At 47.9% G+C, this 13,342-nt stretch overlaps 1 protein-coding gene across 1 annotated transcript; it reads right to left on the reverse strand.

Annotated features, from left to right (window-relative positions):
• Positions 1-9,903: 9,903 nt before the first annotated feature.
• Positions 9,904-12,788, reverse strand: LOC133895456 (alpha-1,3-arabinosyltransferase XAT3-like). The gene is made up of 7 exons (XM_062335780.1): positions 12,380-12,788; positions 12,219-12,290; positions 11,994-12,098; positions 11,760-11,891; positions 11,577-11,678; positions 11,388-11,453; positions 9,904-11,267 (listed from the first exon to the last, which is right to left on the reverse strand). Exons 1-7 carry the CDS (start codon positions 12,543-12,545, stop codon positions 10,087-10,089), a joined length of 1,824 nt encoding a protein of 607 aa, XP_062191764.1. The 5' UTR covers positions 12,546-12,788; the 3' UTR covers positions 9,904-10,086.
• Between the last annotated feature and the right edge of the window lie 554 nt (positions 12,789-13,342).

Below are 13,342 nucleotides of genomic sequence, written 5' to 3' on the forward strand. Positions count from 1 at the left end.
TAAGGACCACACAAATGTGCTCGTACTATGAGCTCCCTTACGTGTCAACACGCAAAACATAAGCACATGAAAAAAGGTGTATCAGCATCTCCAATGAAAAGGTAATTACAATGTTACGCACATATATATGTTGCTAGGCACCATCCTATTGAGCGGGAGTGGGAATGCCTGCAACTTCCTAAACTACCACATCATGCGATGCGGTGAGTACTCCTCAACGTAGATGTCATAGACGAGGACGCACCACATGAGCCAGTACTCCCGGTCCCATAAGCACAGTACCGAAAGTCCAACCGGAGCACGTAGAAGTACCTTCTCCTCTGCATACGGCCTCTAATGGATGTCATTTACCATTAGCTCATCAAACTAGTGAATGAAGTCTGGTTATGTGCGATGTGTCTGCATACTCGACGACTAAGTCAGTTGTGCAACCAAACTAAGTTAGAGAAAAAAAATAAAGTAATGAATAAATACATGCAAAGTTCAAAGCTATTACCCTACGTCTGCACCACAATGAGCCCATTGTCCGATCATCGACGCAGTCGGTAGGATACTGGTACGTGTTATGGTTCACAATGGGCCTGTCGATGGTGAAGGACTCGTACAACCACATCTGAAGCAATAGGCGATACCCGATGAGAATCGTGTTAGTGTCGGTCTTCGTGTAGGCATCACACAGGCCATGATACATCGTAGCCAGCAAAATAAAAGCCCAACTGTACTGCGGGACCTCCCTCGAGTCGAAGTTCGTAACCTCTCTGGCATAGGGGATCATGCTCCTCGAGACCATGTTGTCATGGGTTCTAGTGAACATGGCCCACCCGAACAACCACATGAGGTACGCCTCCAAGTGGTGTTAGTCATCCTTGTCGCCTACAAAGTGGGTCGATATTGTCTGCCTATCAAAGAAGAAACAATTACATATATGTTCATCGGTTAGTAACATAAAGAATATGAAAAAAAAATAGTACAAGACGAACATACCTCAAACTGAACGAGAAAGACCTTCATCTAGTTGTGCTTCTTGGACCCTGGAAAAGCCCTGAATAGGGGTAAGCCACCCCTCCGTTGAACGACAGAGAAGCATCATAGTAACTCATCACGCCACACCACTCCCACGTTCCTCGCTCCAACTTTGGCACCCGCGCAGGCAGACCCATTAGCAAGGAGACGTCCTTGAGCATGGGTGTCATCTCGTCGCACGGGAGGTGGAACGTATGCATCTCAGGATGCCACATGTCAACAAAGGCCATGAGCAGGGCCCTGTCGTAACTGAACCGTGTGGCTACCTCCGAACCCCCCACTAACATGTCCACCTCCATCATATAACATAGCAGAAGGAGCCCAGCAACACACAACCTACAAATAAAATACAGTTAGCAAGCAATAGCGATAACGAGCCATATAAAATGTTTCACTCAAATGTTACATACCTCACAATATGTCATGTGTCAACCCTTATGAGCTCATCTGGCACACGGGGTTATAGTATTGGGAGCTCCTCAACCTGCACAGTGATGCGATACAAATGGTGCCTAACGTCGAGCTGAGGGTCAAGTAGCTCTAGTTATGCTATACTTGCAGGTTCACAAGTTATTTACAGTTTCATAATCAAAACAAACACAGAGTAACAAGTAAGCGTGGAACATATAACATGAAAAAAAAGATTATTCAAAGTGTACACAAATATGTTAATGAATCACAACTTAACACATTACAACATTAAATATAGTGACAACCTTACTACTACAACAATAAACTACAATGTTGCACACATGAATATCAATCATAGCACGAATTACAACATTAATTGAACTTAATGAGTTGACAAAGCCGACGATCGATGAGCACGAGGATGTCTCCTATTTGCAGCTGAGCTAGAAGGACCTGCTTTCGTGGGGTTAACACTTGGCACACCAACAATGTATTTCTTGTAAGTCTGCCCTGTTCCGTTGCACTTGCTGCACCATTTCACGTGATGGGCGGCTTCTACTTTGTCCATGTCACTACGGAGCTTCATAATCCTATGACGTCCCTTCTTTTGATTCATCTTCTCGGGATCAGGGATGAACACACAATCAGATCTATGTTCATTCGTGAAAGAGCCATAAATCCTAAAATCATATACCTCATGGTTTCAGGTGTTGAACAGAGCTTTCTTCTTAAAGTAGTCAAAGACGTACCTCTGAGTCATCATCCCTGTCACAGCACACATAGAGATCACATGTGAGCATGGCTTGTGTAGTAGCATCGGCTTGTAGCAGCTTCAAACGCATCTATCATCGAATAGGGTGCACTCTTGGATAATTCTCTCACGCTTGTCCCCTTCCTTTGTCCCTGCAAAGAACTTTGTACCTGTGTTGTGCAGCTTTCATGTCCTTCACTCGGTGCATCATTGCATTCTCTGTCTTGTCTTTCATATACTTAGTTATCTTTATCGCATAAATCAGACGAGTATCATTTAGCGTCGGGTGTGCTATTGCATAGCACTCCTTGAAATACTTGCAAGTCCTTTGAAGTATAAACTCTACAGTCCCCACCAGCGGCAACCCCCTCACATATTACATCACCCAGTTGTAAACCTCCGCTAAATTAGTAGTCATAATGTCGTACGTAGCCCCATTTGTGTCGTGGAGCAGAGCCCATTTCTCCTTCTGCTCATTCTCAATCCACTTGCTAAATGACCTAGTAGATGGCCGGTCCTCCGCGTTATGCCAGCTTCATTTTCCGTTGGCAGGCACTTAAGAGGTACTGGTTCATCCTCTAATCCCCTCATGGGCCTCCGTGCAGACTCATGTGTTTATTTGTTTCGTCAGCTCATCCAGTGTCTTCCAAAGAGTATCAAACTTCCCACTTTGGTTTGACCGTATAACCTCTTGAACATGTTCTAAGATTCTTTTTTCTTGAATTGGCGGAAGAACTTTGCACCTAAAAGCCCCATACACCACCTACTCTGCAGATCTAGCCACACAGTTCCCATCATGCCATCGTTTGTACTATTCTGTAGATCCTGAATATCCTTGAGCATCCTTACATACCGGTCATGTATAAGGCTGAGCACCCACAATTATTATCTTGACTCGGTACAAGGACCAATACCAACTGTTAGTGTTTTCACTCTCTACAAATGCAAAGGCCAACAGTAGCACTTGATTGTTTCTATCAACCTCAATAGCAGTCAGGATCTATCCCTTGTATATGTCGGTAAGGAAAGTGTCATCGATGCAAATGATAAGCCGATAATGCTCGAAAGCTTTGATACATGGTCATAATGTGAAGAAACATCGCTTCAGGACATACTTGCCAGGTTGGGACATCAATGGATACTTATTAATATTGTAATACGTCCTCGGGTTTCTTTGAGTAATGGTCCGCTGCAAGTGCGAAAGATTGTTATGACTTTGTAGGTTCTGAACCTCATCTCAATTGTCTTCCTCTTCATCCTCCTTGCCTTGTTATAGCTGATAGTGTACTTATACTCCTCCTCAATTTGCCTGATTATGGACACTGGTTTATAGTTCAAGTTGTTCATAATCTGGTCATACATCACATTGGCGACAAAGACTGAGGTGATGTTCCTGTAGCTAGGCTCAAGTTCATCCACCGTGGCCATGCACCCACCACGGGCAATCCTCCTTCACGCACTTGATATCATATTCCTTCTTACTTGACTTGACAATATAAAACTGTTATTGAAGCAATGTCACCCATTGAGTTACAACATTTGTCATGGCCTGATTGGTAGGATACCTAACACTCTCAGTCACCTCATTCTGTGTATACTCCCAGGGCACCCCTGATTCCCCTCATTCACCACAAGGTTATTAAAGTTGAGATTGTTTCAGTTCGTGAGAATATGAGCATCATCCTACATGTCATACTCTAGAGCTTCTTTAGCCTCAAGATCATCCTGTTACATCTGTTCAATTAGAGAAAGGATTTGTTCCCCCTCGTCTGCCTCATCGGTCGGTTCAGTCAGATATCCGATGAATGTGTGGCATCCAAATTGACATCCTCATCATACTCTTCTTCATCACCCTCCTCCTCCATGTACCCCCCACCATGTATCTCCCCAATTGTCTCCTTATTCTTCCATTGCAGAAGCAGCATAGGTTGTCAATCTCTTTGCATAACATCTTGCATGTACATCCTCTAGACTTAATCTTCCCTGAACAGGTATACATCCTAGTATATACCATCTCTCATACGATTACTCATAATACTAATGATCATTGTCGGTGTATCAGGAACCGGGGGTCCCCGAATCCCGAGGCCAGGCCAGCAATCCGCCACATGGCGCCATCCCGCGGAATCTCCCTCACAAGGTGAAAAAGATCGAGTCCCAGGAGAGGGCGCTCGGGGCCACAGTCGGTGGTCCCCGAGTATCCCAGTTCCCCGATGACCCACGAAGTCTAAGTGCCGGGAAGAAAGTGCTCGGGAAGGTGTGCGGTGACCTTCGAGCACCCAAGTCCCTCGACGACCAGGAAAGCTAAGTACCGGGAGAAACATGCCCAGGGCCGCTAACGGTGGCCCCCTGGGCACCCAAGTATCTCGAGGACCCACCGAAGGAAGTTCCGGGAGAGAGTGCTCGGGGTTGCGTGCAGTAGCCCCCGAGCACTCGGTCCCCCGAGGAGCCGTACAAGTGTGCCCGGGAGAGAGCGCTCGGGGAGGTGAACAGTACCCCCGAGCACTCGGTTCCCCGAGGACAAGAAAGGGCATTCTCGGGAGAGAGTGCTCAGGGAGGTGAACAGTGACCCCCGAGCACTCGGTTCCCCGACGACCCAGGGAGCCTCCTGACAGTGGCCCCCGAGGGGCTCACCGATGAGGTGTCAGTCAGTCAAAGGCCCAAGGCCGCATTTAAAGAGCGTGCATGGCCTGTCACCTCCAACTGCTCCCGCCGCGCTCGGTGTCAGTTCCTGCCACGTTCTGGCAGAAGGGCGTGGGGTCATTGAATGCACGGGTCCCATCCCGTGCCATCCGGCCCGTCTCGGGATAACGTCGTAAGGGCCGAGGTGTTCCGTCTGCCGCGCTGCTGTGGCAGGGGAACAAGACAGTATGGGCACGCCGGGCCGCTCTACGGCTGCCCGGTGGGCCCCCCTCCACGGCGCCCGTTGCCAGTGCATTTATGGTGACGGATGAACGAGCGTGGGACGCATTTTCCACCTCCGATCACTTCGCCCAGAGGAAATGATGACGCCCTTTCCATTTATGGTGTCTCGGAACTCGTGCTCCCCCTCCCGTTCGGGGCACGCTGCTGCCGGCGGGTATTTAAAGCAGCCGGCGGCACAGGGGAAGAAAAGAAGAAGAGGAGAAAAAGGAGAGAAAAAAAGACAAGCTTCGAAAGAGGAAACAATTGCGCATAAGCAGAGAAGAGAAGATCACAGGCCGAAGAACAAAGAGCCACAGGCTCTAAGATAGATAAACATTCTTGTAACCAGCAACATCCTTGAGGGACTTTCTCAGGGCATATATAGTATCCATACAGGAGTAGGGTGTTACGCCCCCGTGCGGCCCGAACCTGTCTAAACACCAGCGCATTTACTCCTTTCCGCATTAGATCACTCCACACCACCGACCATCGCATTCATACCTATTTATTTTTTTGGCGAACATATTCAGGATCATCACCCCGGCCGAATCTCTAAAAAGGGGTCTTTCAGGATCCCTGCGACAGGAGTTCACCCTCCGACAATCATCTCTTGAACCTCGGGGTCTATTTTGAAACCCCTACATCAACTAGACGTACAGGTGTCCGATACTCTTTTGCATAGTTCTAGAGATACCCTTATCCATTGACTCAAATATGGATAGTACTACCCCCTTTATAACCATATAATACTCTAAATTACCACTTATTTGACATACTTACCAACCATCGACAAAAAACTATAACATTATTGCGACAGAACGTACAAATTACATAAACCTACATCTACAACAATGCAACATTTATTAAAAATATAGCCCAACAGTTAATCTATATTACAACAAAATATCCCTGGGTCGCTAAATCAAACACTTCTAAATCCTATATCTACTACCTCAGTTATATCTACACTATATCTAAATCATACATCTAATACCTAACATATATCTAAATACTACATCTAATTTCTAAAATATGCGTACAAACAGAATCTAATTAGTAAACTATATCTAACCCTAATTCTAAACATATATCTATATTTTAACCTACGTCTACTAGATATCCTACCGGATTTTAAAAAAAATAGATAAAAAACGTACCTCCTTTATCTGGTAGGGCTTCGGCTCCAATTTCTCCTCCTATCTCCTCTTCTCTCCTCCTCTCCTCCCTCTCTCTCGGTTCGATTGGAAACAAATCAGCGATGATGTCAGCAGGCCGATGTGGCTACTTTTTATAGTAAAAATGTTTTACTCGAACAATGGATGATATTTTTTGAGTAAGCCCATCATGTATCGCTCTAAATAAAGTCTCATCCATTTAGTAAAAGCAATATCTCGTCTACTAAACATGTAAAATCATATATCATCACCATTTATTTATAAATATACTAACCTAATTGAACTAGACATTGCTGTTGTCCGATGACGGACAACGGTAGCGAGGCCCAAGTGAAGTGACGCCTCGAGTGGACCTGCCCAATGGTTTCATGGAGAGTGATCTGTCATCTGCCGCTCACTGTTTGCTAACCACCAATGATTAATTTCAATTCCTGAAATGGCCTGTACTGCATCCACGGATGCTTACCAAAACGCATCTCTCGTCGTTTGCGTGTACTGGTTCGAGACAAAGCGGACTGCTTTTTTTTTTGGAGAGTAACAAACCGGACTGATGCCATGCCACGCGGCTTCGTCACCTTTGCGAATCGAAAGCCTTTTAGGCCTGTGATGTGATACCGATGGGCGACCTATGTTTTGTTTGAGAGAGCTCGATCATTTTTTAAGTAGAATTAATAACATCTTTATTAAATAGTAATTTGTAGTTTTTAATTTGTAGTCTAACTTTGTAAGGATGATTATCTAAAATGAACATGATACTAAAAGTTAAAACAAATCAGATTCTCTTATTCATTTCCTCTATAAAATCACTTTGTTTATAAATTTTACTCAAAAAATTATTTTTAACTATAAAATTACTTACTCCAAAGAATTTGAGTTAGGGAGGCCCATCATCCCGGATTCTCTCTCGGTCATGCGACCTTTAATCCTCCCTCTCGGACCTCGTCTCCATTTCGATCCGCCTTCTCCTTTGGAATGCATACACGTACATGATATCTTTGGTGTTTGTTCTGTTGAATGCATACATCTGATGCCAATGTTTTTTATTATCTGAAGCACAGGCAGCGGATCATGGATGGATCGAAGCTATAAATTAGAAAGGCAAGTCGATATCGAGCTCAAACGTGCGGTGCTCTTCGAGACAATGGCCCTGCTAACCACCGCCGTCGGCCATGGCTGCTGTTGGTGCATTGTCACCTTCACCAAGCTAGCCTTTGGTAGGTAGCCCGTGAGGAACCCAGCAAGGTTCACAAAAAGATTCCCATGGCGTCGCAGCTGTTTTTGATCATGCTCGCAATTAGACGGATGCCCAAATCCTTCATAAATTCTCCCGTGCACGAAACTTAAACTGCATTCATTTTCAAGGAGTGGATGTTTAATGGTCAGTTAAACGAAAGGACCTTCAGTTTTTGTTTCAGAAAACGGAGCTTCATTGTTCATCAGAATGCGTTTGGGAAGACTCGTTAGCTCTCATCTTGTGTCGGTGATGGACCACTTCTCTTTGCGATCCCATCATCAGTGACGAACAAAGAGGGAAACAATTCGTTGGAGTAACTCGTTTGTCTAAGCATGAAAACTTAAAATTAGAGGACTTTTACAATACACCTAAATAAATGCATGCCGTCCATTTTTTTTATCCGGTGGTTTAGATTAGCCTAATGATACTCTATCGTCCATCAGTATCATAAGTATCATTAAAGAGTATCATGGGTATCATAAGGGTAGGATTGGAAAAAAAAACCATGATAAACTTGTAAATTATATGTTTAATTAGGGAAGATCAAAATGTTAGTTTATTCTTCGGATAAGTTTTCACTTATTCTGTTCATTTTATTTATTAGGGTTTCCACCCTCCGTCGGTCGGTCGATGATGAATGGCGAAGGTCCGAAGTCCGGTCAATCAATGATGTAATTACCCCTAAGGGTATCAAGATAATTACAATAATACCTACTAAAATAGACGGTTGGATCACAACAATGATACTCTCCATCATCTAGTATCATGGTGTACAGTAAATGTTCTCTAAAATTATACTCACATGCTGCTGCCAACGTTGACGCATATTATTGGAGGACTTTTACAGTACACCTAAATGAGTGTATACCATCCATTTTCTTCATCCGGTGGTTTAGATTGGTCCAATAATACTCTATCGCCCATCAGTATCATAGGTATCATTAAAGAGTATCATGAGTATCATAAGGATATGATTGGCAAAAATATTATAATAAACTTGTAAATTATATGTTTAATTAGGGAAGATCAAAATGTTAGTTTATTCTTCGGATAAGCTTTCACTTATTCTGTTCATTTCATTTATTAGGGTTTTCACCCTCCGTCGGTCGGTCGATGATGGGTGGCGAAAGTCCGAAGTTCGGTCAGTCAATGACGTAATTACCCCTAAGGGTATCAAGATAATTACAATAATACCTACTAAAATGGACGGTTGGATCACAACAATAATACTCTCCATCATCTAGTATCATGCTGTACCGTAAATGTTCTCTATTATTGGCCTCCCGTAAGCAAATCACGCGGTCTCGACTCTCGAGGACGTTTAAACTGACGCACGCCGAAGCACGAAATGCAATCGATGAAGTACTGTGATCTGATTGATCGCAATATGTGCCCGGTATATAGCGAATGCAGATAACAGCGACTCACCATCCAACTACGTGATTTAACAGCCAAACTAACTGCAGCTCCAAGCTTCAAACTTTCAACCTTGCAATAGGCTTCTTGCGTGGCGATCGATATAAACTTTTCTCGTTTGCAATGCTCATCATATACTAAGTTTGATTGATCAAGATCTGTCCATAAAACCATTGATCGAGATGGCCCCGTGACCTTTCAGTTTCGGTTGCTGTGACTTGTGCTACTTGACGCAGGGACTCTTGACAGGTCGGTCATCTTACCACTCTGAAATTAAAGAACAATCATTTGTTTTGTTACGACAGTGTGCAAGATTGCTACTTGTGAGCCAACAGCAGGTAAAAGTCAAGAGCTATAGGGCCCTGAATCATGCAGTTTGTTGCCTTGCACAAGTCAGTTTTTTCTTCTGTTTCAAAGTTCAGCAGGTAAAAGTCAGTTTGTTTCTTGGCAGTTCTGATCAGAGTTCCTTTTCCTTGGACACATTCCGTGTGAGCTAGCAGCCGTCCTCCGTCCAAGTTCACATCAAAGACTAGTGGACCATCTTCTAACACAAGATTAAGCTCCTCCCGGGGTGCAATTTGGGGAGGCATCATTAAAAAAAAACTAATCGATGGCACGAGGGTAATGAGCGGTGCTGGCAGTAGGGAAGACTAATCGATCACCCAAAGATGGGTTAGCGTGGAGGCAACCGATGGTGGTGAAAGGAGGGCAGGGTGGGAGCAAGGATGTGCTAAAGCTTTTTTGAGTCAAAAAAAAAAAAAAGAGACGGCGGGGACAGGGAGGGGGGCTTGGGCTGGCTAGGGTGGCTCATTGGCATTGGCCTGGGCGAGATCTAAGAGGGTGGGGGATCGAGTGGAAAAGAAGGAGATGTGGAGCCTATAATTAATCATGTCGGTTTATGGGCCATTGGATCAGGCCATCTGATGGCCCAAATATCGGGTGCCAGATCAGTCCATCTGATGACCCAAAAAAATAGTGCGCAACATGCATGAACAAAATATCTCAAGGTGATTTTCCATAGAAAAAATCTCTTGTGGAGTGTTGCGTGACATTACAAAGCTCCAACTAAATTAATGTACGTACATACATACATGGTAGTGGTATGTTCTGTATATATACGTAGCACTGTACATGCACGGATGCATGTAACAACTAGCTCGTCACGCAGCTAGCTACTGCGCGAGGTTGCTGAGAACCTGGAGCAGCACCTCCCTGAAGCGGCCGACGTCGACGGTGATGTCCTGGCCGTCCATGAGCGTCTGCCTAATGAACATGAATCCCTTCTTGTGCAGCGCCGTCGGGTTGCTGAAGATCTTGTGATCTCTTGGGTACTTGTCCTTGAGCGTGCTCTCGCCGACGGTGATGTCGTACTGGATGTACTTGAGCCCCATCGCCTCCGCCGGCTCGCCGTAGTCTGCCCGCGCCATCCACTGCAGCCCTCCCCACGGCACGATTTGCACCATCGTCGCGCCCGGCGGCAGGAACATCATGTTGGTCAGCCCCGCGCCGTGCACGCCCACCAGAGCGTCGCACGAGTTGATCAGCCGCCCCACCTGGGAGATGCCGTTGGCCACGTCCGACTCGTTCACGATGGCCTCGAAGCCTACCTCCTCCGCCGCGCGGACCACAGCGTCGAGGTTCAGGAGCAGCCGGGTGCGGCCGCGGGAGATGATCAGCAGGCGGGGCTTCCGCCCTGTGCCGTCACCGAGGTGCGTGGGCGCGTCCCGGGGCAGCGAAAGCGCGCGCCGGAGGAACCGCGTGAAGTCCGGCGTCGCAAGACCGTCCAGGCTGCGCTCCCGCTCGATGATGAGCTCCCGGTGCGCACGCAGGCTGACCACGGCGTGCCCGAAGCAGTGCACCTCCCCGGCAGCGCCGGCCTTGGCAAGATCGAGCGGCGCGTGGCGCGACAGCTCGCCGAGGAGCGTATCGTACTTGACGAGCCACCACGAGGCCACGTTGGCCATGACGAGCTGCACGTCGCCGCGATACCGCTGCACAGTGTTGTACAGAGGCACGATCACGTCGGAGAAGTCGTGGAAGATGTTGCCCGTGTACCCGCCGATCGAGAACACGACCGCCGGCGCGGTGTGCATCCTTGTGCACCGCGGCGCGGCCTCCGCGTCGGCCGTCGTCCGCACGGTGATCTCGGTGATGCGGCCCATGCACGTCTCGTCGCCCTTCCGCGGGTACGGCCGTACCTTGTGCCAATGGCCGTTCGCGCCGCCGGCCGGGTCAACGACGACGAACGCCGACGCGTTGGCGTCCATGCGGATGTCACCGGCGAAGTCGCATACGTCGCTACGGAAGTCGGAGAAGTCGCACAGCGGGGGCCGTGGCTGCTGGTCCCTGGAATCTGCTTGTCACGTTTGCTAGTTCGTTAGGCTCCACAATGATGTACTTCATGACAAGTTGATGAATAAATTAGTTGACATGGTTTGGTTCGGCATTGCTTTCGCCGTTTAATTGCACGTACGTGTTGATTCCTTGCGCTCCGTCGTCTGCTCCTGGAGCTTGAGCAGACCGCCAACTTGCCGCTTCTCTGCACAAAATACAAATCGTAATAAGAACATGCTGTAACTGTCCGTTGGGATTGGAATTATTGAACTTTTGGAGTTCGCCGTGCACGGCATGGTGGTTTTGTTAGTTAGGCAGAGGCATGGACCTATCTGGTCAGGCAGAGTCGACGTCGTTTCCGCGGCCGGTTGCCCGGTGATCGCGGCGGCCGTGGCCCTCACGGCGTTGTCTTGGACTGCCTTCTCGACACCTGCCGGGTTTCCACAAGCTTGAGTCAAGTTCGCACCCTCGGCGTTGTCTTGCACAGCCTCGTTCCAGCGTGAGTACGTACCTGCTGCTGCGTGGTCGTCGGAGTTAGACGTCGCGGCAGCGGCATTGCTGTCGCGATCACGCTCCGGCTCCTCCGGCTCTGCTTCTCTCTCCACATCGCTCCTCTCCTCCACGATCACCGTGTCTCTAACCCCTGAAGAAAAGCAAACAAAAAATGACTCCCACAAACAAAAACACATCAAAGATTGTAGCAAAAGACTAGTATTTTGCTGGCCGAGCACCACGAGTTACGTACATTCTGTGACCGCCCTGTCGTTGCTCTGCTCGACACTCTGCTTCAGGAGGCTATGGCTCCCTCCTTGCCCCTGCTGCGCCAGGATGTCCACATGGAAATCTGGGCCTGAAAGCACACGGCGACCCGACGATTCTAAGGAAAATAGTACTACCGCACATCACCGTGTTATGGTTCCACGGCGAGCCGGCGAATCAAACAAGTGCTGTGCTGTGGCGTCGTGCGTACCGAAGCCGGCGGAGGAGCGCAGGGTCTTGACGGCCGGCCTGCGCGCGTCTTCCAACGACGCCTTGGGGCTCACTGCAAGGCGCGCGTACGTAGTACGTTCAGGGTTCAGAGACGAAGCACGGTGTGAAGGTCATGAGGGGGGAAGAAGAGGTAGCACTGACTGGTGTTGAATGCGGTGGCGTCGGGGCGGGAGGAGAGGAGGAAGACGATGGAGAAGATGAAGCAGCCGACGACGATGGACAGCAGCCTGAACCGCTGCGACTCCATCCGCAGCGGCGGCGGCGGCGGCCTGCTCCTCCCGGCCTTGTCTCCTGCGCCACCCTTCATGGCCGGTCGAGCTTATTAATTCTCTCAAGAACTGAAGCTCAGAGCTTCAGCTTCTCCGATAGCGTGACGATGCAAAAGACGGGAGTAGCCAGCGGCGTCCGATCCAAGAACCCGCTCTTCCTTTTCCTTGTATATATATAGGTGGCTCGCTCGCTAGCCAAGGGATGAACGGCCGGACCTGTGCAAGCCGAGCCGGCCCCTAGCAAAGAATAAAATGAAAGGCAGCAGCAGAGCAGACAGCAGAGCAGAGCTGCTTATATTCTCTCGCTCTGCCTGCGCGGCTGTGCCCTGTGCCGCTGTGCGTGCATGAGCCGTTTGGTGACGACGCATCCGGTTCCGATCAGGCCGGCAGTCATGGACCAGGCGATGCCCTTGTGTGTGAGTGCGTGCGAGGTTGCTGTGGGAGCATGACCCAACCATATTCTTGTTCCTCGTCTCCCTAGCTAGCCCCCACGTCGTGCTGGGTACTGCAACCATATGCAATGTACGCGGGGAGGACCATGCTTTCTTTTTTATTTCTTTTTTTTTTTTTGCTTGAATTTCCAGGGGGCCAGGTCCTTTTGTCCTATTTTGATCTCGTGATGGATGGCATGTTTATTTTCTTCAAAATTTAATTTGGGTTTGAATCTCTTCAAGAATTCTTTTCTTGAGGGCAATCAACACTAGACCATGAGCTTCTTCTCATCTCTCTCCGTTCCCCTCCATATTACCTGGTGAAGAACATGAGAGATAGATAGATAGATAGATGCAGAAATAAATGTGCACCGCATGGGACGGTTGATCATCGCCACCACTTT

Source organism: Phragmites australis, chromosome 2 (genome assembly GCF_958298935.1).
Source record: "Phragmites australis chromosome 2, lpPhrAust1.1, whole genome shotgun sequence".
Lineage (NCBI taxonomy): Eukaryota > Viridiplantae > Streptophyta > Magnoliopsida > Poales > Poaceae > Phragmites > Phragmites australis.